This window comes from Aspergillus brasiliensis (genome assembly GCF_001889945.1).
Source record: "Aspergillus brasiliensis CBS 101740 unplaced genomic scaffold ASPBRscaffold_7, whole genome shotgun sequence".
Lineage (NCBI taxonomy): Eukaryota > Fungi > Ascomycota > Eurotiomycetes > Eurotiales > Aspergillaceae > Aspergillus > Aspergillus brasiliensis.
Window position 1 is genome coordinate 1,814,329 of NW_027137448.1, and position 26,358 is coordinate 1,840,686.

The 26,358-nt window shown below is 48.8% G+C and overlaps 7 protein-coding genes across 7 annotated transcripts; 3 read left to right on the forward strand and 4 right to left on the reverse strand.

Moving 5' to 3' along the window:
- Positions 1 to 27: 27 nt before the first annotated feature.
- ASPBRDRAFT_44399 (uncharacterized protein) lies at positions 28 to 927 on the reverse strand. Its single transcript, XM_067625189.1, has one exon. The coding sequence runs from the start codon at positions 817 to 819 to the stop codon at positions 277 to 279; it is 543 nt and encodes a 180-aa protein (XP_067478710.1). The 5' UTR covers positions 820 to 927; the 3' UTR covers positions 28 to 276.
- A 145-nt stretch (positions 928 to 1,072) lies between these two features.
- Positions 1,073 to 2,538, reverse strand: ASPBRDRAFT_44400 (putative JmjC domain protein). The gene is made up of 2 exons (XM_067625190.1): positions 1,300 to 2,538; positions 1,073 to 1,244 (listed from the first exon to the last, which is right to left on the reverse strand). Exons 1-2 carry the CDS (start codon positions 2,248 to 2,250, stop codon positions 1,224 to 1,226), a joined length of 972 nt encoding a protein of 323 aa, XP_067478711.1. The 5' UTR covers positions 2,251 to 2,538; the 3' UTR covers positions 1,073 to 1,223.
- ASPBRDRAFT_208025 (transcription factor domain-containing protein) lies at positions 2,479 to 5,496 on the forward strand (the record flags this gene model as incomplete). The annotated part of the gene is made up of 6 exons (XM_067621814.1): positions 2,479 to 3,047; positions 3,152 to 3,228; positions 3,299 to 3,344; positions 3,427 to 4,165; positions 4,216 to 4,467; positions 4,522 to 5,496. The coding sequence occupies exons 1-6, from the start codon at positions 2,890 to 2,892 to the stop codon at positions 5,494 to 5,496; spliced, it is 2,247 nt and encodes a 748-aa protein (XP_067478712.1). The 5' UTR covers positions 2,479 to 2,889.
- A 986-nt stretch (positions 5,497 to 6,482) lies between these two features.
- Positions 6,483 to 7,565, forward strand: ASPBRDRAFT_56054 (casein kinase II subunit beta; the record flags this gene model as incomplete). Its single annotated transcript, XM_067627479.1, has 1 exon — positions 6,483 to 7,565. The coding sequence occupies one exon, from the start codon at positions 6,483 to 6,485 to the stop codon at positions 7,563 to 7,565; it is 1,083 nt and encodes a 360-aa protein (XP_067478713.1).
- A 7,201-nt stretch (positions 7,566 to 14,766) lies between these two features.
- On the reverse strand, positions 14,767 to 15,600 carry ASPBRDRAFT_127056 (bZIP transcription factor; the record flags this gene model as incomplete). The annotated part of the gene is made up of 2 exons (XM_067617932.1): positions 14,767 to 15,359; positions 15,429 to 15,600. 2 exons carry the CDS (start codon positions 15,598 to 15,600, stop codon positions 14,767 to 14,769), a joined length of 765 nt encoding a protein of 254 aa, XP_067478714.1.
- Positions 15,601 to 21,107: 5,507 nt separating this feature from the next.
- ASPBRDRAFT_128136 (uncharacterized protein) lies at positions 21,108 to 21,402 on the forward strand (the record flags this gene model as incomplete). Its single annotated transcript, XM_067618032.1, has 2 exons — positions 21,108 to 21,252; positions 21,344 to 21,402. Coding segments are annotated over 2 exons (204 nt in total), but the record flags the coding sequence as incomplete, so codon positions are not given.
- Positions 21,403 to 24,801: 3,399 nt separating this feature from the next.
- On the reverse strand, positions 24,802 to 26,220 carry ASPBRDRAFT_56056 (branched-chain amino acid aminotransferase, cytosolic; the record flags this gene model as incomplete). The annotated part of the gene is made up of 4 exons (XM_067627480.1): positions 24,802 to 24,814; positions 24,874 to 25,572; positions 25,633 to 25,930; positions 25,992 to 26,220. The coding sequence occupies 4 exons, from the start codon at positions 26,218 to 26,220 to the stop codon at positions 24,802 to 24,804; spliced, it is 1,239 nt and encodes a 412-aa protein (XP_067478716.1).
- Positions 26,221 to 26,358: the final 138 nt, after the last annotated feature.

The following is a 26,358-nucleotide window of genomic DNA, read 5'->3' on the forward strand; positions in this document are numbered from 1 at the left end:
AAACCTGGGAGGCTACTAGTACTTGGATAGAAGTCCTTTGTTCCTTTCTTTCATTAGCAGATGAATACCAAAAGACAACTCTGAAGACAAACAATGGAATCGCTATCATACAAAATACACAGTGATGCAATATTCAACCCCTTCCAAGATGATATGATATAATCTAATACACCTCCACAAACCTCCCCCCTCTTACCAATTATCCATCTATCCATCATGCACCCTCTACATACGTATAATACATAGAACCACATCCAATTCAATTCAATTCTGATTCTAATTCCCCTCCCCCCTCTCCTTCTTCAACGTCTCCAACCGCATCTTATTCCTCTTCCCCAACACCCGGAGGGTATTCTTCTTCTCAATCTCCGTCATAGTCTCCCAATTCGAGATCCGCGATAACGTGCCATCCTGATTCACCACCACCGGACCCAAGTGGTCCAATGCCACTGCCGATCCGTCCCCGCTTACGTCGAGTTTCGTGGCTGATTCGGCGTCGGGGAGGGCGAGGATGGGTTTTTCTTGGTTATCATTATTCCCTTGTTGTTCTTGGGGTTGTTGTTGTTGAGGTTGGTCTTGAGGTGTGCTCATTGTGGAGTAGTGTGCGGGTTTTTGCTTGGTGTTGCTGTTGTAGAGGTGGATTGCTGAGCAGTGAGGGTGGAGAGGGAGTGTGGCTTGGTGGAGGAAGTGTCGGGGTGTGTGGTATGTTGTGGTTGTGAGAGTTGTGGTTGCGGATGCGGATGCGGGTGCGATGCGGGCGGTTGTGGTTAGGAGGAGGTTGATGAGTGAGGCGCGGGTGAGGGTGGAGGACATGTACATTATATTATTATTGTTTGGGTTGTTGGTTTGTTGGTTGGTGGTGGTAGTGTGTGGGTTGAGGTGGAATTTGATTGATTAAGAGAGAGAGGATGGATGATTGTCGTTGACGAAATCTTGGGATGTGGAGTGAGGGAGTCAAGGCGGGCGGAGTCGAAAAGAGGATTCTAGAACGTTGGATCTGTTCTGGGTCTTCGAGGTACGTTTTGCCCTTTTACTTACACATTTTGGAGTATACATGTCTTTTTAGGTTTCAGTGCCATTTATCGAGATTTAGATAGGTAAATTAGTTTATTTTTCTTGGACTAGCTGTCTTGCTAGAACTTGTATCCATTCCGATATAGATCCATTTCCGAACATTACTATATCTACAATACTGCTAGCATATCCTTCATGTACGCTGATTCTTAGCGAAACCACCAATTGACCTGTCAATAAGATATGTTAGGAGAAGTATACGTGCGCAATCTGAGTCAAACCTACCGAACCCGTCACCCCTGTCCCTACACCCTTGATACTATGCCACCATCCCCGGGGAATGAACATTCCATCCCCCGCTTCGAGATGTGCTTCATACCCGTCTAGTCCCGGCACAGCTTTGGCCTCATCCCAGACAGCCTGCTCCAATAATGTCCTTTCTTGACCCTGCATCATTTCCTCTCCTCGAATCGCGGAAGCCTCGCGGCCTGCGCTCCGTCCCAGCTGACGTCTCACGGCCCCGAATACCTTCTGTCCATCGCCAGGCGACAATAGCCTCACTACCTTTTTCCCCGCGAGCTGAACGAACAGATTGGGGTTCGGGTCCCGATGGAGAGGCGTATACGTGGGCGGATATCCGATCCAAACATTAGTGTCGTAGACATCACCCTTTCCAGCCTGCGCCACTAATTCAGGTGTCGGAAAGTCATCGCGGAGTACCTGCGGGAGGTCTAGGAGCTGACACTGCGCTAGATACAACCGAGCGGATCGTGTCTCGAGCGTTTCTGCTGTACGAATCCAATCAAGGAACAGACTCAGCGGTGCGTGAAATTGTTTAAAGGTGAGGCCATCTGTCTCTGTCTCAGCGGCGCCGTCGGAGGAAGGTTGTGTGAGTTCCAGCGGAACGAAAGCGTCGGCCCCATGTTGAGCAAGGTAGGTTGTATTCAGTTGAGATACATTGCGGTCGGTCGGAGCGGGCTGGAACCAACGCTCGAAGGCGGGAAAATCGCGAAAAGAACCCCGAGGAAGGATTGCAGGACGTTCCGGAGTGAAACAGTTCTTGCGGAAGTCGTTAATGTCGATGTCGTTGAGGATATCTAGGGGGCGGTATTGGCGGGACGTCGAGGAGGTGAAGCAGCGTTGTCGCGGTTGGTTGGAAGAGAACCGGAGGGCGACAGTCGACGGACGCTGCCAAACCCTGAGGTTATTGTTGGGCAGACATTGCTGGAGCTTCATTCAGAAGACCAAGTGTTCAGTCATGCAGACAAGTAGGTTGAGAAAGCTCCGTATCCACCGTTCAGCGTTGCTTGGATGTTGCAGCACGTGCAGATCGGGGAATTTCCGCCCCGATTGGGATTGACCAGTTGCCAGAGAGTCCGCTTCAGATTGCTCGATAGTTCTTCCATTTCATCTTAAATTTTACTCGGGTCCTCATCTACTATATCCCTTTAGATAATATCTACAGTGACCTTCAGGGGAAACCCCGTAATTTGTGGAGTCAACAGCAGTGCAAGCAAGGACCGATAAGGATGTCATCAGGTGCTGGTAGTGATAACCCATGGACTAAACTCACTCGGTCTTTTTACCTCGACAACCCAATTGGAAACTAGACGGCAAACAACAAACCTGTCATTTGACCATAACCTCACCATCAGGATCAGCTACCACTTTGATACGAAGAACCTTTTCCATTAGCTTATAAGAATATATCCGCAGGACCTGATCCTCTTCCTCGGCGATCCCTTCCCGGTCCGGCCACATCTGGGGAAACGGAAACCCCGCGCGCCATCGAACAAACGAAAGGAATCTCTCCGCACCGGTCGCTGCTCTCTTTCGCGCCAACAACCAATCGTCCCGATCTGATTTCCATCCAGAATGTCCTCGGAGTCGCCGCAGGTCGATATGGCACCACACCAGCCAGATGCTGGCGAGCAGAATGCCGCCCCGGACGCTGATACCGCGAAGAGGAAAGCGGAACCGGCCAACGGAACTCATACTCGCTCCAAGCGGAATCGCTACATCTCCATCGCGTGGTATGATCCGGCTGTCTGCCATCCACCCATGTTGACCCTCTTGTCGCTGGTTTAGCACGGTTCCTCTTAGCTGCTAGCTGATTAATTCTGTATTCCCCTTTTAGTAACGAGTGCAAGAGGCGGAAGATCAAATGCAATGGCCAGGTACCGTGCCAACGCTGTGGACACCTTAACCTCGAATGTCAGTCGGCTACAGCTCCTCGCTGTTTCTCCGTGATATACATGGCAAACGCGGCTTACCATTTCCATAGGTCGATATGCCCCTAACTGCTGCAATAATAATTTCAAAGATTCCGAGTACGTCGATCACTACATCTGGCTGTCTTTCCCTGCAGTATGTTATCATGATCCTCAGCTAACCGATCCTTCACCAAACCAGGGAATTCCGGTCGATGACAGATCAGATCAAGACATTACAGGATCAGGTAAATAGTCTTTTTACGAATCTTAAAGACCTTCGGTCGCAAAGATCATCCCTCGACTCTCCTAATTTCGAAGCCTTCTCTCGTGATGGCTCGCAGTCGGTGTTCACGCCTATGCATGCTCCGCTGAGCAAACCACGCATAAGGCATCCCCGGTTCCAGGGGCCTACCAGCTCTGCTTTCAACTTTGATGTCGCAAGATCTAGTCTACAGAATATGGGTATCGCTCCACCAGATGAAGTGATACCGGACGATTTGACCACGGCCCAGGTCACGCCGGCTGGCTCTCCTCCCCATGTGGGCCCCTCGTTTCTCACCATGCATCCCACCAAGGATCCGATATGGTCCATCAAGCGAGATGAAGCTCTGCGTCTGTGTCGAGTCTACGAAGAGGAGATTGGTATCATGTATCCCTTGGTAAATATAGACCAGATCGCCCAGCAAGTGAACCTACTATACACGTTCATGGAATCTGCGATACGGACGGGATTTGCGCAACGGGGGTTACCCGGAGCCGATGGTCTTACTGATGATAATACGGTTCTCTTGAAGATGATACTTGCCATAACACTGGTCGTGGAGGGAGGCGGCCAAAGCGAGCTCGGACAGCGGCTGTGGCTAAGCGTGAAGCCAATCGCCGAATCGAAACTCTGGGATACACTCGACATCAAAACAATCCAAATATACGCCATGATTGTACGTATACCACCTTGTGTATTGAGTTGCGCTGACACATCTATCAACAGGCAACTTTCCATTTCCATATGGACGATGATGCCATGGCCTATCGCGTTATTGGCCTGGCCGCACGAATGTGTCTTGAGATGGGCTTGCATCGGCGTGATGCCCTGAGCAAGATGTTTCCCGACGAGGACCAATGGCCTACCGTGGTGAAAACCTTCTGGACAATCTACAGTCTGGACCGACGATGGAGTCTCGGGACAGGGCTGCCTTTCAACATCCAGGATGAGGACATCGACCCTAACCTCCCTGAGCCGGTGAGCTACACTCCTTCATGTAGTCTTTACTGGCCAGCTGCTAACTACTCCTAGGATGCTTCATTGCCGTATCTCAAGTCCATGATATCTTACAATCGTATCAGCTCGAAGATCTGGTATTCAGGGCTTGGCTCTGAGGGAACAACAGACATACGTCGGGATGAGATAGGCTACCTGGATTACCAGATCCTACAGTGGTATAAACAAGTTCCGGATGCCCTGAAATTCTACCCAATCGAGTCTCCAAAGAATACTCATGTTGACTCGGCCAACCGGGGCCTAAGGCGACTAAGGGTTCTACTATATCTACGAATGAATCAGCTCCGGATTCTCATCTATCGCCCCGTCCTCCACTCTGCAGCAAGTATTGCCGAGGATAAGGGCCATGCTCAGACGGTGGTGGATGTTGCAAAAGACACGATCCGTGTGCTCACCCGACTCAATCAGACATCTGACATATATCGCAGCCAACAGATCACCTTTAACTACTTCCTCGTGGCTGCTCTGGCAGTTCTCTTCCTTGCTGTTTGCCATGCACCGACAGAGTTCAACCGGCAAGTGCGGGATGAGTTCTATATGGCACTGGACTTGATCAGCGGGTTCAGCACCAAATCATACGTCTCAAAGCGACTGTGGAAGGCTATTAAAGGACTTCGAAAAATCGGAGAACGACTGGGAGTGCTTATGCGGCCTTTCGGGTCCGACTCTAATGATCCTCATTCCAGTGCAGCAGTGGCCATGGCCGGATTAGCAGGGCATCAAATTGAAGACTTGTCGGTGTATGGCCCGATGAATGGGATTGGCGAGCTCGGCAACAGTCCACTCAACGGACTGCAAATGAGTCATGAGCTCACCAATCTCTTTGAGGCAGTAGGTGGGCTTGGGAACTTCATGGCATCCGGGACAGCAGCCGAGGGAATCAATGGATTTGTAGGTCATGATGGTGAGATCCAGAACACGGGGGAGGGGCTCTCGGGAGTGCTTGGAGATGAAGGCGAATGGTCGCGGGTGGTGCGAGATCTATTCTAGAAGAGATGATGTGTGCACAGTCCCCCCATCACTACATACAGTAACCATGATTATTCAAATCATAGCCTGGTGTGTTGTCGTCCTGTATAAGAACCCTCCGATGTAGAGAGATACTGTAGACAGTCGAGGCTGGTCGATCGCCACGTGACCGAGGGAGGGAAAGCCAGCGGCGGGTGACTTTCGGTCGCCAACCTCCTCCAAAGCCAATCCCAGAACATGTTCCACTTGTGAATCGCTGTTGGTGTGGCCACCCATCTCTTCTGTATCTGAAGACATCTGTCTTTCTATTGTCTATCTTTTGGGCCCCGACTCACCACTCTGCCGTCGTCTAGCTGCCTTATCTATCGCTCCCTCTTCGTGTTGAGCACCTTTCCCGACCGCCCCACGAACCTAATTTCGGAAGCCCCTCGACAACCTCCGTCGATCGATTCAGGAAGAGAGCGCGAGAGGGAAGGAAAGCCTGATAGATTCGTGATCCATCCTCATCCACTATCATCTGGACGGATCAAATCCACCGGTCTCTGTTAATGTCTGGTGGCCATCGGTGATTCTGGGAGACATCGTTTGCTGAAGAGTCCCGCACCCAATTCCAATCGCGTTAACACACCCTCATCGCACAACAATCTGCCCGCCCGCTCGCCCGCTCGCACACTGCCATGACCGTGGCATTCATCACAACTCTGTCATTACATTAATCCTGCAGCGGACGTCATCTGCAGTCCGATCATACCTTATATCCATCCAATTCTTGCCTTCCTGCCACAGGAGGGCTCACGACTTCGGAACCTTGTACCAGATCCCGTTGCATCTGGTGCAGGTTTAATCGGCGCTTCATCTCGCACGAGATATTTCGCAGTCGTTTCTCTCCCTAGCTCGGCAACGTGTCGAGAGAGATAGGTTCGGCGTTGGCCGACGGCCTAGACAGGCTGGATCTGAGTCAACTGTCTGAATCGACGCCCTCGTCGTCCGCGTCCGACTCCTTCGACATGTCGTCTTCGGAAGGGGCCCCGGAGTCATGGATCTCCTCGTTTTGCTCCTTGATGGGTCATGAGTTCTTTGCGGAAGTGTCGGAGGACTTCATCGAAGATGACTTCAACCTGACGGGCCTGCAATCGCAGGTGCCTATGTACAAGGAGGCCTTGGAGATGATCCTGGACGTGGAACCTGAGGATGACGAGGAGGACGAAGAAGAAGAGGAGGAAGAGGACGAGGAGGACGAGATCCTCGGGGACGAGAAGCCACCAGGATATCGCAGGGCAGGGGAGCGGAGGCATGCACGAGTCGCAAGTGATTTAAGCGTCATCGAGAGCTCTGCTGAATTGCTTTACGGACTGATCCACCAACGCTACATCACTTCACGGCCCGGTATCCAGCAGATGCTCGAGAAGTACGAAATGCAACATTTCGGTGTCTGCCCGCGAGTCTATTGCAATGGATGCAAGGTTCTACCCGTCGGACGTTCCGACACACCTGGCCAAGAGACGGTAAAGCTGTTCTGCCCTAGTTGCCAAGATCTGTACACGCCCCCGAACAGTCGGTTCCACTCCGTCGACGGAGCATTCTTTGGAACTACCTTTGGTTGCCTGTTCTTTATGACTTTCCCAGATCTTGATATTGGACCCCGGCTGGACAGCTCCTTCGCCGCGTTATCACCGACCCGCTCCTCCTCCTTGACATCTTCTTCGATCAACAACCAAGTGGTGCCGGATGTGCCCCCTCCCAACCAGCCTGTCGAGATCAATGGCATGCGTACCGTCAACTTTAGTCCGGGTCTTGGCCCGGGTAGGATCTATGAGTCCCGAATCTATGGTTTCCGCGTATCGGAACGCTCGCGGTCAGGACCACGCATGAAGTGGCTGCGGATGAAACCCCTTGACATTCGGGAACTGGATGAGCTGTCGCGGTACGAGGCGCTGCACGGGGAGGCTGATAATGACGGAGACACGGAAATGGGGAGCGCCCCCGGCAGCGCACAGAGCGCCGCCATTGCGAAAAGGAAAAAGGCGCCCATGCGCAGACGACGATACAACCCTGATCAGATGAGCATCAACGGAGCGGAGGCCGGATAACATGCCGCCATTGTCTTGTGCGGTATCCTTGTTGGGATAGTATTTGAGGGATGTTTCACATCTTTCTTAATCCTTTCTGTTCTTTCTTTTTTATCTATATATTCTTATGCTCTTCGTCTCCTTTCATTGCCTGTCTGTGCTCCATCTAGTGAAATATTTGGAATCATCACCCTTTATCTTCCTACCGCAATATCTCTTACTCGTGGCCATCACTGCCTCCCGCAAAACCTACACACCACTTCTACCACCTCTGTCTATTGACCTTGTTCGCTTGAGTTCACATTGTTCGTTTCAGCTCATTCTGTTGACCTGCATCGAGGCGTCGTTGAGTCGAGTTTCTTCGTCTTTGGCGTACAGATTCACGTTCGAATACAGTACAGAGAACCATGGATAAAATATGATTGTATGAATCTGATTGAGAGGACGTGCAGTAGATATACCATTGACGTAATCAGATGCTTGATGCAGTGATGAACATCGTAGCTGTGAGCCAGACACTGCCCCCGTGGTCTCTCCAAACATACTTGGTTTGGTCCATCAGTAACAGGCTCCAAACTATGTCTCTATTCGCTCCGTTATCTACTAGGGTGGTATCTTCATCATCCGAACTAGTATCTATCTGAAATCGGCTACTAAATACCATACTCATACAGTTGATGTACCATAGGGGCCTATATAAAGAAGACCGAATACATACCTCCCACGAATGCAGCTACCTAACTCCAATCTAATTGAATAGGCAGATGTGTTTCGCCTCATCTCGAACTTCGTCTGGGTTTCCCAGTTTCCTAGTATAAAATACAGGCATATCATCGGAGCAGAGCAGGCATCACAGTTCATCGTGGTTGTAACCCATCTGCCCAAGTAGTACGATGAATAGAGAGAAACGATCAACTACATCATTACCGACCCATCCATACCTATCTATTTCCGTCTGGCGCTAACTCACCTCATAGATAAGCACATGCATAGCTAGCATTCTATCAAACATCACAACCCCAGATATAGTAGACTAGCTACATCGGGAGCAACTGGAATATGATAGGTACTTCCTGATCGGGAAAAAGGTATCCTTACAGAATACTACCCTAGCATCTCTGATGCAGCTAGTGCGTAGTACTATTTTGATATACGAGTTAGTATAGTATAGTATAGTATATATATTATAAGAGCATGAATTATACGTTCTCCATCATCAAGACCCTCATTAACTCCAAGATGGGTTGGTAAACCAGCAGTAGTGGTAGGTGCCTGTCTATATTCAGAGAATACTAATGCCTAGAATGATTATAAGCCTACTGACAAATATCTCCTTGAGATTATCAATCAAAGAATCCTCTGGAATAGTTAGTGCTAATAACATATGCTACATTTGAAAGGAGCACAATAATGCAATAGGCATCAACATCCACTGTACTTAGCTATCTGTAGCTATCTATAGCTAGACTCATTTCCCAATCAAGCCATCGCCTCATAGGTATTAATATGGTATTTAGATGAATTATAAGGAAACATCCAAAACGGCTACTAGGCATCTACGATAATGGAAGAACGAAGGATCGCAGGATCGCACATAGTCTGTTCTAAGTACACCGACGATAGGATCATAACAACTAATAAGCAGCTCGAAGTCTAGAATGACACCATCTCATCCATCTCACTAGATACTATCTACTAACTAGTATTCAGCCGGTCCGGCCGACCGACCGACCGACCGGTCGAGCGTAATCTTCAGACCCTGGAAGAGCAAATAGGAAAAATAAAAAGGGGAAAATAAAGTGATGACCTGACTCCCGTTCGGAGTCGGAGGAGTGTTCAGTCCGTCCGTGTCCTTGGATGCATAATATCCTCAGTATAAGGTTAGTTATGTATGTAGCTGTCGTATTTGTAATGTTGGTTTACGGCCCCCTCTTTGGTCCTTTGGCGTTTACCAGAACTCTAAAAGTACTATTCGTTACTTTACACATTAGGCGTCCAACTGATAACGAATCTGTATGGAGCAGCCAAAATTAGACCATCTAAATTACTCATGAGTGATTGACGACGGCCCAGAAGGATTCATTAGTTATTTACTCCATAGTTAGTTATTGTGTGCCATGAGTGCGTGAGTCATGAGGCCCCCCAATCCCAGCTTTAACAGGCAAGGCATCCAGCCAGCCTTACCACCAATCAACAAGCCTTCCTCCTCCTCCCTCTGCTCCCTGATATTGAGAATAATTTACTGACTTTCTGTATGGAAAACCGGGGGCGAGCGGGAGGAAGGATCGGATTTCACCGATATTCAGCTTGTCCGACCTCCGTGTCTGCATACTACACTACTGCCAGTGTATGTACGGAGTATGTATGTATGTATCGATTTTATTAAATCTATTTTATTTTATTTTCTCTTGAGCCTCCTGGTGTCACTCATGCATGACGAATCCACGCCCAACCAATGCTGGGAAGGAAAGAGGAATGAATGTGAGGGGTGGCTTTCAGCCTATACGAGAATCCCCTCACCCCTCACTCATACCCCGACCGAGTCAGGACTTGACTAAATTGCGTTCTCCTTTAGGAATTTCTAGCGTCTGAGCCGCCGGGCTCTGCTCTGGTCTTTGTGCTCTAATCAGATGTTATTCTGTTGCCCTTCCTCGTGCAACTGTAGCCCGGTTTCTGGGGTCGCTGTTGCTGCAACGCTAAGATGTGGATTGGAGGGTTGGGATTGGGTTAGATCCTGGTCCTGGTCATTCTGAGCCTCCTCTTCCTCTTTCTCTTCTGCCGCTTCACGAATGAGTAAATGATGAATGAGATACATAGAATTTGCCGCAGTTGGTGATGGTGATGGTGATGGATGAACAGACACCCTTGGATGGTGCCAGCGAACACATCTTTCTCGTTTCTAAATGTTGTACAAAATGAAGTTTAAATTGGGAAATAGAAAAAAAGTACACATACGCATCCACGGGAAAGAAAGTATCCATCACATTCAAAATATTAGATTTGTAATCGACAGAGAGTAGTTAGTAACGTTCTTTAACTCCGAGCCTGAGACAGCCTTGTGTGTGTGGCTGCAGCAGACTCGTATACTTGAGCCTTGTTCAACTATGATATAGTATCTACCTGTCTAACGTCTGCCACGCTCTCTGTCGGGCATGGTCTAGTCTAGTCTAGTCTAGTTCTTCTACCTAAGGCGTGCACAAACGGTGAACTTAGATTTGATTGTGGATTTTCTGCGACTGTAACAGTGTCTACTCACTGTTGCATTCCTTTTCTTTTTTTCAATTTGTTGCTGTCGCCACTCGTATGTATGTCTCTCAGTGGTATACAAACAAAGCATGGAGGAAAAGAGAATCCTGACCATACAGCTTCGTTTCCGGGCAATTACCGATATTTCGGTGTCAGTTAGCTATTTAGCTAGCTAGCTAGCTAGCCAGCCGCATCTTATCCCCGAAGACGGATGGTTACTGGAGCAAGCAGCACATCATGTGGACTGACTTGCATGGCAAATAAGAACTGAATTTCGGTGGGGATCTTGACGCTAGGGTCTCACTTGACTGACTGCCAGACTGATTGACATCCTTAAAGTGATTGATTTGATCGGGGTTGTCCGATGCAAGACGTATGTATGTATATCGGTCCTTATTGATTGCTTGTGGGCAGGTAGCCGCAACGAAAGTAGGCAAGTAGAATTATGGTATTCCTAAGCAGGGTACTTATCCTAAATTTCATCGGAGTGAAATGGTGTATACTATCTACACCCTGCAGAAGCCAAGGAAATCAGATATCTTGGTACAAAGTATAAAGTCCCGTATACGTAGATGGGCGGGCCGCTACATCGAAGGCTTAAACCGATCAAAGTAATCACCTACAGTCAGATCAGATGTAGTCAGACAACGTTACGGTTAATTAGTAAGATACTTAAAGTCGATTTCTAATCCAACTAGCAACGATCTATCTGTAAGTAGAGATCGAGATGTCAGTATTACTAACTACTCATTGTTCTCCAAAGGTACTCGCTCGATCTAAGTACGTATGCAGTAAATGATTTCTAAAACCAAGACAAAGACAAAGACCACAGCAAGCGGGTCAAGTCAACCCTCCCAGAACCCATCTCTCCTAGCCAGTCATTGAAGCACACTACTCCTACCCTGTAGGACAAGTACCACGTCATGCCGGGAGCTGTGGAGGCGCAGCAGCACATGTTCGTAACTTTCTCTTCTTCGTCTTCTTTTAGCTACTTTTTGCGAGCGAGGCAGCAAAGCAGAGCCCCACTACCAAGTACATTCTTAGAATAAAAAAAATAAGAACCTTTTATTTTAATTTTCTCGTATAGACTACTAATTACTAACCAGCTAAGGAAGGGAGAGCGACGTGCCCGGTCGGGCCAGGATCGATCTCCCGCCCATTCCATTCCAGTCGTTCAAACTTCCCACCCTTCCCTTTCCTTCCCGCCCGTCGTTCGTTTAGTTATGGAGTACTCCGTAATTAGTAGATGAGTGATTGATGGGGCAGCTGAGCAGCGGCACCTCACCTAGTACTTACCCAAGGGGAGGAAAGAAGAAAGAAATCGGGTTGGCCGGAAGCGGGTTCGACGGGCGCCGCGGCGTCGCAGGGACAGGGTTCTGGCCCTGGCGTTGGGAAACGCCCTCACCACACCCTAGCGGGCCCAATCATAGTAGTTATCCCTTAGTACTTACTTACCCATCCTCGCGTAGAGTACTTCGTTAAATAACTTACTCTGTACTTACTTTTACCAGCTGAATTCAACTGATCTCAAGACAGACAGACAAGGGGGGCCTAGAAACATAGCACCATAGCACACACACTCTCTCACTCACAGTAACACGAATAAACAAGATACTCTACCTACAACCTACGTAGGACATACACTATCTCCTAATGCCTAAGTCCGATCTCCGAGAGGATAACTCCGGTTATTGTTTGGTTTTTGGGGTTTCACTTCGTTTAATGCTTGTTTTGTTCAACCTACTTACCTCATACCTTTCTCTCTCTTTCTTTCTTTTCCTCATCAATAGTCAGCATCTAGAATACTTACTTGCTTACTGCTTATTCCCTCATGGAAGATAAGACTAAGTAGTGTAGTAGTAGTGGCTTTCTGGAAAGCCTAAAAGAAGGAAAAGAGTAAGTAGTACCTGAGACAAGAGACCCAGTTCAGATGGGGGCCACTCTAGGTAGAACATGGTCGGTCCCCATAATTAGTTAGCGTTGGTTCTTCTGGATAATTAAGTATTTAACTAACTCGTATGAGACACGCTGGTGGACGGGCGGGCGTATCGCCCGGAATTTTTTAATCCTTTCGTTCGTTTAGAGCAATTAGCTCAACTAAGTCACTAAAGTATGGATGGATGTGGCCCCGCGGCCGCCGGAGGGCCCGATCAGAGCAGAGAGCAAGCGGAGCAAAGTAGAATGAAAAAAGAGAGCCTTGCGATTAAACTCAACACAGCTACATAGTAGTTAGCTAGCTAGCTAGGGTAGGTAACTACTTATCTAGGTAACTTTTTTGCGAACGGCCCCAAGGTTGCGCTGCGCTGCGTCTGGGCTCGGCCGGTAACTATCTCCTTAAAGCTAGCTAATTGTCTGTCTGTATGTGTATGCACGATGAACAAATGACTATCGCAACCTAGGTGGTTATCGCGGTCCCCAGAACGGTATTTATTGATTTGGTGTGATTTGAATCGATCGAGTTTCCTGGGCCGAGGCATAAAAATCCAATCGAATTACTGTTTACTTACTGAACATATTGGGGTTGTTCAATTGCCGAAGATGTAATTTTGTCGCTGAAAAGAGTGTATTTTCTTTCCCCCCTCGGATAAGTTATAGGTACTCTGTAAATAGACAGACATACAAATTAGATTGAGTATGATCGGAACCGGAAATCAACCAAAACACCGCCGGGATCGACTCATACCCCGACTACCTAACTACCTGACTGAGCCAAGGTAAACAACCTAACTAGTAGTTAGTAGCTAACTGACTAACAAGTTAACAACAGTGGATAGAACTCACAGGCATCCATCCCACGCTTGTTTGGAACCGGTAGAACCAAAAAAAAAAAAAAAAGGAATTAATTAACCCATTTCAAGTAAACAGTAAGTTAGGCCTACATACTAGTCTACTAATTTAGTGTCAAGGGGCCAAGCGCAACCCACTGCCCCCCAGGGTTGTAGTAGGCTAGTAAGCATACGAGCCGACCAATCAGCAGACACAAGCCACCGGCGGGAGGCTTTCGCCTCCCCCGTCCACGGTCTGGGTTGGCAGATTACCCACTTTGGGAACCGGAGACATGCGCGGGGACTTCGGGATGGGTGGAGTTGCCGACAAAAGTAAACTTTTTGGGTCGCTGGCGGGCCTGAGACCCGACCTGACCTGGCTGGACTCGGCTCGATTCGACTCGACGAACTTCTGGATGGAGCATAGTTTGCATAGCATAGCGACACGGCTTGGGTGAAGCCAGACTTGATTCAGAAAAGTATGGTAATCTATCTTTTGAAACAAACACACGGACGGATTGATCGTTCGGTAAGAAATAAAAGTAGAGAAAAAAGAAAAGGCAATTGCTTTCCCAATAATAGCCAATTTCCCACACACGGATACACCTGTAGCCTTGTTTCCCCCCACCTCCCCTCCATTTCATCATAAACGCCGCAAAACATGCATCTATCGGCTTGCACAAATCAAATAATTCTCAAAGCAATGCGCTGGACCCGAGATGGGGTCCTTTTTGCGCAGTCCACAAATAAAAATATTCCTCTGGAGAGGAATCATAGCCAAAGGTGCTCACAAAGGGAATAAAACATCAATCGCAGACAAAAAAGAAACTCGGATAAAAAATAAACTGAATCACGCGGTTACATCCAACCTTGACTCAATAATACATCATAACTGTCATTAGAGCGGCAAGAGTGGGGTGAATCAAGGGAATCGATAAGAAGGGAAGAGAAAAAGAAAAGAAATGAAATGAAAATGAAAATAAAAACAAAGTACCACCGCCTTGCCTTCAGAGAGAAACAACATCAAAATTAGAACAGCGAGTATGGGTGGGGAGAAGATGGGTCCGACTTCGGTGTAAGTGGGCAACCCAGTAGAGGCTCTGCTGGGGTGGAGGGGGAGGAATGATCATCGCTGTAGACTGAAGACAAAGGTGGCATCTGAAAGACCGCATTAGCTCCGCTAACCCTGGTACTTCTTGCACAGACCGGCATCAGGTAGAGAGAGGGGCATGTACAGGAATGTGGTGCTCTGGAAGGTGTTGCGGTGTCGGGCTCAGATCAATGCCGGCCATGGACGCATAGCTCATACTGAAGGGGCTGACAATCTCGTCATCGGCGTAGGAGTGGTGCTTCTTTGCGCCCGATCCGAGTATCGGACCAGGCAGGATCGAGGGCAGCGTTGTTCCGTACTCTCCGTATGGGAGGTCATTGTAGTGGTGGTTGAGGGAGTGATAGGAAGGTGGCTGTCCGTACGAGTGGTGACCATAGGATTCCAAGTGAGAGTATGAGGGGTAAGAGAACACGGGAGGCGGCGAGGCTGAGAGCTGTCGGGTGCATTGCTGGGAGAACATCGATCCGCGATCTTCCTGGGTGGAGTGGCTGTCATAGGAAGAGCCTCGTTGCGCCGAGGTGTGACGGGTTGCATCTGCGCTAGACTTGGTGGTGCGAGCCTGTTTGGTGCGGGCCTTGACAGTGTGCACCACCGCCTTCGGCGACTCCGAACCCTCGTGTGACCGTTCTGGAGATGTAGAAGCAGTTGCGGCTCTCTTCTCCAAGTCTTCGAGGCGACGCTTTAGCTTCTTGCCTATATTATCGCATTTAGTCAGCTTCGAATTGCAGCACAAATAATTAATAGCAGGGGAAGATAACATACGGTAGTTTCTCTGAGCAATGCGATTCTGTATCCGACGACGCTCTGCAAGGTCTGAGATCTTGGTCCAGTCCTCATTGGGGTTGGCATTGGGACTGAAAGCGCTGCTGGTACCATGGCTGGAGCTCCTCGAGCTCGTGGTCTGTTGGTATGAGTAATTGGAAGACCGATGCATCTTGGCTTGATGTATGATAGATGGGAGATAGTATATATAGATCAAAGCTCTTGTTCGCAAGAAGCAGAGATATACAAGCAGTAGTAGTATAGAGTAAGAAGCAGTTGGAATGATGTTATCAGAGGAAGATGAAGTTGAGAGAAGATGAGGAGCCAGAAGGAGGATCTGGGATTGACTATATAGATATTGAATCCAAGTGAGAGTCACGAGTCAAGGATGATCAACATCTGAAACTCAAAAGAAAAGACACAGGATATGTTCAGTATTTAAAACTAAGCCATGGGTCGATCAGCTGGAGAACAGGTCTGTAGCTTATGCCTGCTAAGCCCCGGGTCCGAATGAAAGCAGCCCGTCCGTGATGGTCGATTGAACCGTTGCGATAGCAGCGTTAGTCCGTGCTCCGAAGAATTTATTTTAATTGACATTTTCCTTTTTTGAATTAGATTTATAATGGGTGGTTATTATTTTTATTTTTCTCAAACCCAAAAAATTAATTTATTGAATTAAAAAAGAAAAAAAGAAAAAAGGAAATAATCAGATTGGGAATGGCTGGAGACTTGCAGGGTATGCATGGCTTGACCATGTGTTGGTAGGGAACTTTTCCCGAATGGATTGGCGGATGTGCAGGGCTGCGTCACTAATGCCCGGTGTGGACTAGAGGGAATCCTAGGGAAGGGGAGGGAGGGAAGCGTGAGGCTGTTTTGGCGGACCCCGATCACCGATATGGCCGACAGAGCGAGAACGAGTGAGAACTGAGAAGGGAGGGGGGCGCGGCGACGGAGGGTTAAACAGGATCCATGATATCAGGCAGTGCTAAACCAAGCCCAGCCAGCCCCCCCCCTCTCTAAGTTCTCTCTCTGTCCCCGGTTGGTCCACCAATCTCGACGACCATGTGGTTCCATATCGATCTGCCAGAGATAGCTACCGGACAGGCCCCGAATGCTTGAGACTAGGAACAAGTTCCCTCTATACAGCATTCGACAGCAAGTGTTCGAGTATTCATGGAATATACTAAACAAATTGTATTACTCCGTAGTACTACAACAACAACTATCTACTACTAACTAGGCTCTGCATCTGTACCCCCCATCCTGCAGCATTCTCCCGAGATTCCACGGTCGTATATTCCCTGTCAAATTATGCAGTGCCGAGAGGGAGCTGAGTTCTGTCGGCCCAGGATTCGAAACGAATGCAACAACGGGCCCTTTCCGGACTAGTTGGATAGCGTGTCTTAAACAGAAAAGCCGTTCAATTAAGCCAACCGAGACGGTCAGTCATAACAAAAAAAGCCCCAAGAAGCTACTGCTGCTGCTGCATGAGCCATTCATCCATTCCCACACACACCCACTCAACCCCCTTGATGATAAGTCAACCTCGCATGTTGAGTGAGTGAGTGTGTGGGGGAGACTGGGCCCAGCATGGCGGGCTCCTAATCTAGCCTACTACTAGCTTTACCAACTTCAGTATGATAGTACCGATGGACGGCCTAAGGGCGTAGTCTCAAACGAGTGATCCAATTACATTCGTTTCCTAGGCTTGAAACCAGCGGAAAGTGTGTGAGTGCGTGGCTTAAGCAGGATGTTTGTTGGACTAGACTTGGGAGTGGTATCTGCCAGGAGGGGGCTGAAAAGCGCGGCTTTTACATCTAGTGGTATGTTGGGTGGCCTTGTATCAATACTGTATCAGTATGGGTTTCCTGGGTAAGTTATCCATTGATTGTTGGGTATGGTTACACAACCTGTTCCCTCCTTCCCTTCTTCTCATCACACCATGTGAGGCAGGGCAATTGTCCGATAAATGAAGAATTTATGCAATTGTCTCATAGCATAATTAGACTTCGCGTGGTTGATGAATGCGTTTCGATAATTATGTTGTTCAGTTTCAAGTCTCCATGCCGACGATCCGCGGAGATACGGACTTTAGATACATACTTACATACATACATTACCACTGTTGTATGAAGGAGAGTTATTGTAGTCCTCAGGCAAATAAAATCTCCCAGAATGAACCAACTAACGGAGCTCCGTAACTACTAACCCATTAGCTAATGGTTCATCCTAGACCGATAGTTAGCCCCCAATACCCCATTTAACGAGGATATCAACTGTAGGTACCTACTCCAATACTACCATACATAGTAGTAGCACCATCATTACCACCCCTACCACCAAGTTCCAAACTACTACGGCCTTTGTCTTTGTCTTTGTCGCTTAAATCCGACAGGTTCGGGTGAACCATGGAAATAGAGGAATGTCCGCGCTGTCCTCCGTAGTACCTAGTAGATTAGTTTTCCCCTAGCTAATTGCAAGATGGTGACATCTCCCACCAATCACCCCAGACAATGGAGATTAAAACGTGCCTAGTAAGACAGTTACCCATCCTTCAAGTCAGATCATAATGCTTTCGTATTAACGACGTTTTATTTTTTTGTGCAGATTACCGCTGGATTTTCTTTCCCCTCCCTTCCTTCCCTTCCCTTCCCTCAAGCGGCATTCCTTCGAACCATGTCTTGAGCAAACCATATGCAGAAATGGGATAATTTGGATGGAGCACGTGGTTGTTGCCGTATACTTTATTTAATGTAGTACGGAGTTGTACTTACTTCCTATTAACTAGTTATCTATCAGTGTCCGGTTACTTCTTTCGTATGGCGCCGGCACGGCACTGTTCGGCTTTAATCACACCCGGGTCGTATTCCTGCGTATCAATGAGTTACGCTGGTTTACGATTTACGAGAGTGTGGTTACCTAACCACTATGCCTAGTAGTTTTACTATTTCCTAGTAATAAACGCAGTGGTTACTACAACAAGGAATCCTTTCGACATCCACACGCACAGCCCCCAGTAATGCACACTCACACAGAGACGCACAGTTTCTTCAGCTTCCTGAGTTTCGAACATCATGTCCCGTCGTCTGCCTTCTTTTTTGCTCTTGCGGTCTCTACTGACCTTACATGTTATGCAATGCATGATTCTCAAAATAGTTCCATCCAATCATGCCCGCAAGCGCCCGCGCGCGCGCTGATTTCCATATTTGGATACTTGCCCAGGATATCATTGGAAGTGTGCCGTGCCATTTGGGTGCCGACCATGAGGCACCGGCATCAGGCTACTAGTAGTCTAGTTAGTTAACTAGTCCTGACTGACCACCTGCGTCAAGTCTATCTGCAGGTCGAGGACAAACTGGGATTAAAGGAAAAGGGTGCGTGTGCGTGTGTGAATGAGTGTGTGTGAGTGTGCCTCGATTGACACGAGCAGCGCCCCCTTCTAGTGCACGGTCTCGACTTCTGCCACGTTGCACCCCTCGATCTTGGCAGCACACTAAGGATAAAGATCTCACCTATTCCGAACGGGTGGTGGGAATGAGGGGAAAAGGGAGGGGAGAAGGGGGAAAATAAGACGGAAGGGAGGGGGGCGGCGCTGCTCATCATCCACTTTCTTGTTAAGTAGTAATTTTTTGAAAAAGTCACATTCCTTTCCCTTATAGGTAAGCCAATGCCCATTGCTGATTTGTTGGCTGACTTGCTTCTGGAGGGTGTGGTGTTTGTTTCATCTATCTTTGTCAGCCATCACATCACGTCCATGTCCATACCTTGCCGATGCTTGGAAAGTTGCAGTTGGACTGGGCGCAATGAGACATGGAGAAGGGAGAGAAACTTGCAGATCAGTTGATCATTTGATTTTCCTAAATTCGATCAAGCACAGCCCGGATGGCGGACAGTCCGGAGATGGGGAAGATAGCCTTGTTTCGGAGGCTGCCCATCTCTAACCCCGAAGTGTTGAACTGACTGACTGACTGACTTTCTGTTCCCGCATACAGCCTTTCGGGTGTTGATGGTTTTTTTTCCTCTGTTTTATTTTTAACATTAAGGTTTTTTTTATTTTATCTTCCAGTGTCATCGATTGTCATAAGAAGTGTATTATTGACATCTGTTAGCTCTTTAGATAGTAGATAGCCTTATCGCAAAGTGGTCAAGACTCCTTACTCCTCATAATGGGGGAATAGATGGATGCATGCACATTGCCCCGAGATTATTGCATTATCAAGCACCCTGCTCGTACCTGTTGCATACAACATTCCGGACACTACTCCCAAGAGGGCATTTAGGTAGGTGGCTATGTGGCTGCAGAAGAGAATCACAATTCGAAGAGCCCCCCCCCCGAATGTAAAGGCTCTTGCCAGATTCGGTTTGTAATCTAAGAACCAGGACCCCTGCGTAGTACTGTTAGTGGATGCCATTACAAATGCGATCAGCGACCCCCCCAAAAAAAATCCTGTGGATACTAACCGACGGTGTGGGGACCAGCTGGATCCACTGGTACACGAGCGGGCCAGTGACATTGCACCAAAGGCGAGAGGCTTTTCAGCCCCAAGGTGTCATTCCTCCCTTGCAATTGGCTGTACGAACTACTTACCGGGTTTGGAAATTGGGCTCTTGAGGGATGCCTTAGCACGCTCCCATGTTTGACCTCCTATGAGGCTCAACCACTTGCATATTTCAGTCTGATTGACATACACTGCCTCGTAGCCAGGTGTCAACGACGACTCCTGTCTGCATCATTGTCCATGTGTAGGGCTGATGGCAGTTACGGTCCATGGTCCGTGGTTCACTGGTCCAACGCTGAATTTCCCCAGCCTGATCCAAGATCAGAGAGGTAATGCATAGGCCTCCGAGTACGTCAAGCCTTCGATGAATCACATATCACATGTATTGCCCGGTCGGAATGTCCAGCTTCTGAAAGCGGCGAAGCATTTTTCCTTCTACCCTGGCTCTAGTCTTCTCTGTGAGAGTCTGCGTCCACATGTGTGCCCCCATCTGATACAAGAGGTCGTGACACATGACTCTACCCGACTAATTCACATGTAACCATATCTCGTATGGGTGTGCCTGGCTATTCTGTCCTCTTTCTTCATCAGGCCTTGCGTGCCGAACCTATACACTAGAGCTGGGCAAATAGCGTCATCATTGGTCCAGGATAGTGCTCGTATATTTCTGCATGCCGATGGCCTGTTACTAGTGTATGAGGATGCCCTCTTCTCGACAGGGATGAGGGGGGAGCGCCTGCGGCGGCCAAGGGTCGTCAGATACTGATTCGAACCTTCTGGTACATATCTAGAAGCACTGGTCCTTGGCGGACGGCACACCTGGTTGGTATGTTTGCTCGCCCGGTGGTCTCACTGGCTGGCTTCTGCGACATCAAAGATATTAATAATATTCAGGAATGCAGTGTGCACGAGGCGTGCAGTAGCCTTGGTCTTGACCGTTAGTTTCAAAAAAAGCGCAATATCTTTTTGGATGCAGAACATTTTTCCTGATAAGGGTTTAATATTTAGGGAAGGATACGGTATTATCATTTCCATGTATATTGAGATTGATTGGAAATTCAGGCCAGAAGAGGTAGTTGGACGCTAAGTGGGGGATAAGTTAGCTTCAGGTTACCGATTCCCATCGAAGGAGCTCGAGTAACTACTCTGTACTAGCATCTGGACTGTCTGTCGGACCAGTTCGGACGCCTCGGCCAGTAATTTCCGCGCGCACAACTCCATTCCCTATGGCCGTGAGTCACGGTTGACAGGATGGCATGGTTTAATCTTGGCCGCCCCGCACGCTGCCAGGAATGGGAGAGTGACGAAAACCCACTTGGGACAAAGTACGGGGACTCCACGTGCAAAGGTCATGGCGTCTGACGGGAAGGGAGGGATGGTGCAATCCTTATCGGCGCCATGCTAAATTAATGCCAGCACGCCTCGTGGGAAAAATGGACGGAGGCATTCATGCGACGGCGCAATGCCCGGCCTGAGGAATCTCCAAGCTTTCAGGAACCTTGTCAGACTTTCCATAGATCTGACGATCATTATAGTCACATCTTTGTACCCCTTGATCGGATTCAATGAGCTGCCACTCAGAACAATAATATTAATGGTGTTTCGCGAAAAAGAACAAAAAAAGTAACGTGAGTCTTCTATTCAGCATGTCTGAATGCGCAAGTTTCGCAATAATGCGTCTTTTTTCATTCTCTCGGTGCTCTTCCGCAGATACAACATTATATTGTTGGCCCCATCGCCGCAATAATTGAATATGCGGTGCTATCCTAACGTGGCGGCGACATGAGGCCAACATCGCCTAGTCTTTCCGCCCCCTCAACCTAGCAGGGGACTAGTTTCAGAACGGAGCAACGGCAGAAATGGCCCCCAAATTCACACCTGCTGCTCCATATCGCAACTTTTCTCCTCATAGGTGCCCATGCCCACAGACCCTTTGCGTCAGTGACGGTGTAATGAGCCGGGCACATCTGTTACAGCCCACTCGCTTACTATTCGCAGCCCATGCCACCAGCCAAGCTCGAAACGAGCACATCGACATGACTCGATGGTTGAATGATTGGCATCGAAGCTGCTTGTGTGCTGGAATTATTATTGATTGCATAGTTGCAAGAGTCGCTTGTCCTCTCGCAGACTTTTGTCCGTTGGGGGATATATCCCTAGTGCTACCATACGTTAATGAGAGTGACACCATTAAACGAGGGTGCCAATCACACTGCGTAGATATCGCCCAGGTAGTACTAGCCTTGACCCATTAGGAGTCCACCAAGTGCATGGGGCACTGCTGCGGTTATTGCAAATACGGAGAGCTAATTTTTGTCACAATAACGTCCACCAGTGGAGATAGTACAGGTCTGTTCAACGACCTTAGCCCATGTCCTGATTTAATGAACTTAATACTGCAGATTGCCGACACAACGATAAGGCCAGGGTGTTGCCTTGGGTTATTGCTACTTTGCATTTGCCCGATGCCTTTGTGGTAGCCAAACCACTGTGACGGGCTGGGTGCCTAAGGTGAATTTCAACCGCGTGTTTGCTGGGTGCAGGACTAGTTGATGCAGAAGCCAGCACAGCAGAGCCTCATCCAAGTGAGTGCGTAGCTGTGTGTGTGTGTGTATAAGGGTGTGTGCGCTCAGCCAACATGGGCGTACGTATATCGGGAACGCCTTGCCTTGCTTGGTAATAATTAAGTACTAGTAGTTAAGTTGTCGGCCTGTCCGACGGGGGTGGTAGTACAGGTATCGGTCCGTACCATGGACCAGGAGTGTCTGGAAGGCTCCGTAACGCCGTATCAAACCAGATGGGTAACTGGTGGTAATGAAATTCATTGGTATCATCCATGACTGGGGTGTGATTTCCAATCATAGAATCGATTGTTCACATTCGATGGCACATACGTCAGTCCATGAGTGCCACGGATAACTATGGCCGCCTAAAGACTATCCATTTGGGAGAATATTGGGAGCCATTAGAAACCAATATCGTCAGTTGTCTCGGGGACGGTGAATGTACTGTCCGAACTCCGTGGACTGTCCGGAACGGACATAGTTCTGCCGACCTCAATCCGGCAATCAATCAATTTAACAGTCAATCAAATGACTCCTTGTACGAGCGTCCTGGGGACTACTTGGCCCAGCTAATAGATTAAATGAACCCTTGGGAATCGGGTTACGTCAACTCCTTCGGACATTAGTTGTATGGTGGTGGGCCGGATTGAGCACTCTATCTAGCTGTTGCTAGCTAGGTAGGCAGCTGCCTTCCTTCGCACGGGTAATTGTGGAGGGATAATTCATAATTGATTGACTGATGGATTGCTGTCACCTCGTGGCAAAAGCTCGGGGTTAACTGCGGCTCGTCCAGCTCCGTGTCCAGCACACTAGTAATCTAGTATGGAGTACGGAGTACGGAGTAGTGCTGGGGCCAATCGCTTCTCATTCGCGTTTTGCAGGCCTTAGGCAGTGACGATGGAATCTAGTCGGCATCTCGCCAAGACCACAAACCTGCTGCTTAGGCCGGTGTTGGATAACATTGGTTGTTGAGGCGCCCCATCTCGTTTCAGATTCTGTCGGCTTCATGGCCCCTTCTCGAACTAGCACACTGCCACACTGCTCGGTTGAACTAGATGTGTCGCGAGGTCATGGCGATCAACATCTCTGGAATCTGTTGGTATGACGGTATGGGAAGGTTCCACCACTCACTCCCATGTATCCCCATTACTGGCTAGAAGGCCATTGATGGAGCATTCTGTGAGAATCATATCGCTCCGTCTCGGACAAGAAGGGTCAGAGAGACAGACGGAACGGATCCTGCCGGCAGAGTAAGGCATAGTGGACACGAGACTACTACTACTCGACGATCCGCTCGCAAGTGCTTGTTGCCTGGATGGGGTTCAGTAGTAGCTTTGGGGTTGATTGTTCTCTTTTGGATGTCGTCCCGTAGCTGAGATCTCACTGCCATGAACTTCTCCGCAATTCATCGGGATACACTGACTCACGGAGAACTGAAAGTAGGAACTAACTACTCCGTAGTAGGTGTTGAATATCCCGTGTCTGGGCATTGCTTTCCTAGTAGATCGGGGCCAAAACCGGACAGCCACGCCCTACAGGCGCATGGTAACTGGGATCTCGTGGACGTGCGTCTACTCCAATGATGGGGAGATATCCAATGATCAATGAGTCTGGCGGGATGCGCATCTGACAACTGTCGATCATCCTGTGTTGATTGCTACATCTTCACAGTATGGTAGCTAGGATATTGTTGTGTAGCGATGCTATTTACAGAAACGGCTGGGTGTGCCAGTAAACCAACGCACCCGGGTCACAGCCCATGTCCAACACAGCTACCCTCTGCACCTCACAAGGGGGTGAAACACAACCAACTGAGACAGGGACATGCCTCAGGCGTCCTGCAAGTAATCTCTCGAAGGCACGGCTGACTACGTCTGCCATGACCCGTTATCTGCAGGCTCCTCGCGTGTATCGCCATCATCCTTGACCTCCGTTGCTGGACGGAATGTGTATGTCGTGCAGAAAGCCGCAGATGATGTTTCCGTCTTGTCTAGGATTACCTGGCAGGCCTTCGTCAATGGCTTCCCTATTCACTCCAAGCCCACCTGCTGAGAATGCCAGAGAACGGTCCTCGATTACTTGGGTACTCCAATCACCGCTAGATCGCAAGACGTAAGAAAAATTGCCGCCTTTCTTTTGATGTGATGCTCGTGCTCGCCAAGAACAATCACCACTAAACCGACGTATGGTAAAAAAATATTCCAACAAGACCAGCCATTTGATATCCATCTAACATCAAGATATACCAGAAGAATCTAGAATGCAAGCTTAAAAGACTAGTTCCACATCTTAATCACACTTTTCGCTGATTTAGAGGACATAGCTATTAGTCGGTTAGCAAGCTGCAACTTCTTAAGAGAACAATGCATATCTTAGACTTACCTCCAAGGATGACTCTCGTCACCATACTGGATACCCTCGATCCAGTTCTTCATCTGGAGAGCAATTTCACCTGCTTCCTCATCTTCCTTCAGACCGCAGTCGACCAGCTTACCCCGGTAGCTGATTGTCCGCACGGGACTCACAATAGCTGCGGTACCGGCACCGAACACCTCGATCATTCTGCCCTCCTCGGCCGCTTCGGCGACTTCGGACATCTTGAGCTTACGCTCGGAGATGGTCCAGCCCTTGGGCACCAGCCGTTCCCTAGCCAGCCCCAGCACAGAGTCTCTGGTCACACCCTCGAGGATCGTTCCGTCCAGAGGCGCAGTGATCAGTTCCTTCTGGCCAGTTTCCTTGTTCTTCAGGGCAACGAAGAGGTTCATGGTGCCGACCTCAGTAATGTATTCTTCCTCTCCAAAGAGCCACAGATTCTGCTGGAAGCCACGGGACGCCGCCTCCAGCTGAGGGAGGACGCAGGGGGCGTAATTGGCGCCCAACTTCTTGTCTCCAACACCACCAGGCCAGGCTCTAACAGCATAGTCGGTAGCCTCCAAGGAAATGGCCTTGAAGCCAGTGGGGTAATACGGGCCGACCGGGCTGGCAATCACAAACAGGAGAGCAGAACCTGGGGGTCCCACACCAAGGGTCTTCTGAGTTCCAATCATCGTGGGCCGCAAGTACAGTGAGTATCCCCGTTGACTAATTGTATGAAGGTAAGTTGCCATCCGCGAGCATCAATTGGGTTGGGTTTTCACCAACCTTGGGATGAACCTGCTGTCCAGCTTCACAAATTCTCCAATCAGCTTAGTGAGGGCCTCGCCATCAAATGAAGGCAAAGCAATGCGTGTCGAGGATTTGTTCAAGCGGGCCATGTTCTTGTCCGGACGGAACAACCGGATCTGACCAGACTCGTCCTTGTAGGCTTTCATGCCCTCGAAACACTCGAACGCATAGTGGAAAACACAAGCCGACGGGTCGAGACTGAGGTTCTGATACGGAACAATCTGGGGAGAGTGCCATCCCTCTGTCGCAGTCCATTCGATCGAAAGCATATGATCTAGGGTAAAACGCGCATTAGATACTGGACAGCGCTGGAAAGCGACACGTGCTCGTCATACCGGTGAAGGTCTTGCCGAAGACCAAGTCCTTCGGGGCAGTCAACTCCTTAGGAGTATTCGTCTTCGAGATTGTAAGTTTCGACGGGTCGAGGGGAGCTAACTGGGAGGCGGCAGCTGAAGTAGCACTGAAGCATCTCTTCCATAATTGAGCCGTTGCGGGAGTCTGAAAAGCGCGCGGTGCGACGAGGCTATGTAACGCCCTGCGACGAGCGAATTGAAACGACTTCATGATTGCTTTCCGGCTCAAATAACAATCCAAAACGTGATAACTCCACAAAGAAACAATAAGATGTCCAAACAATCGACAGTAAGGAAGCGCAAGAGAAGAGCCACGCCAGGAGATAAATCAGAAGAATGTACCGAAAGG

What these genes read in the sequence shown, in the direction of transcription:
- ASPBRDRAFT_44400 (XM_067625190.1), bottom strand. Translation starts at nt 2,250, where the DNA reads ATGAAGCTCCAGCAATGTCTGCCCAACAATAACCTCAGGGTTTGGCAG. An exon ending in GGACAGGGGTGACGGGTTCG is followed by an intron (nt 1,245 to 1,299) that starts GTAGGTTTGACT and finishes TCTTATTGACAG; the next exon opens with GTCAATTGGTGGTTTCGCTA.
- ASPBRDRAFT_44399 (XM_067625189.1), bottom strand. Translation starts at nt 819, where the DNA reads ATGTACATGTCCTCCACCCTCACCCGCGCCTCACTCATCAACCTCCTC.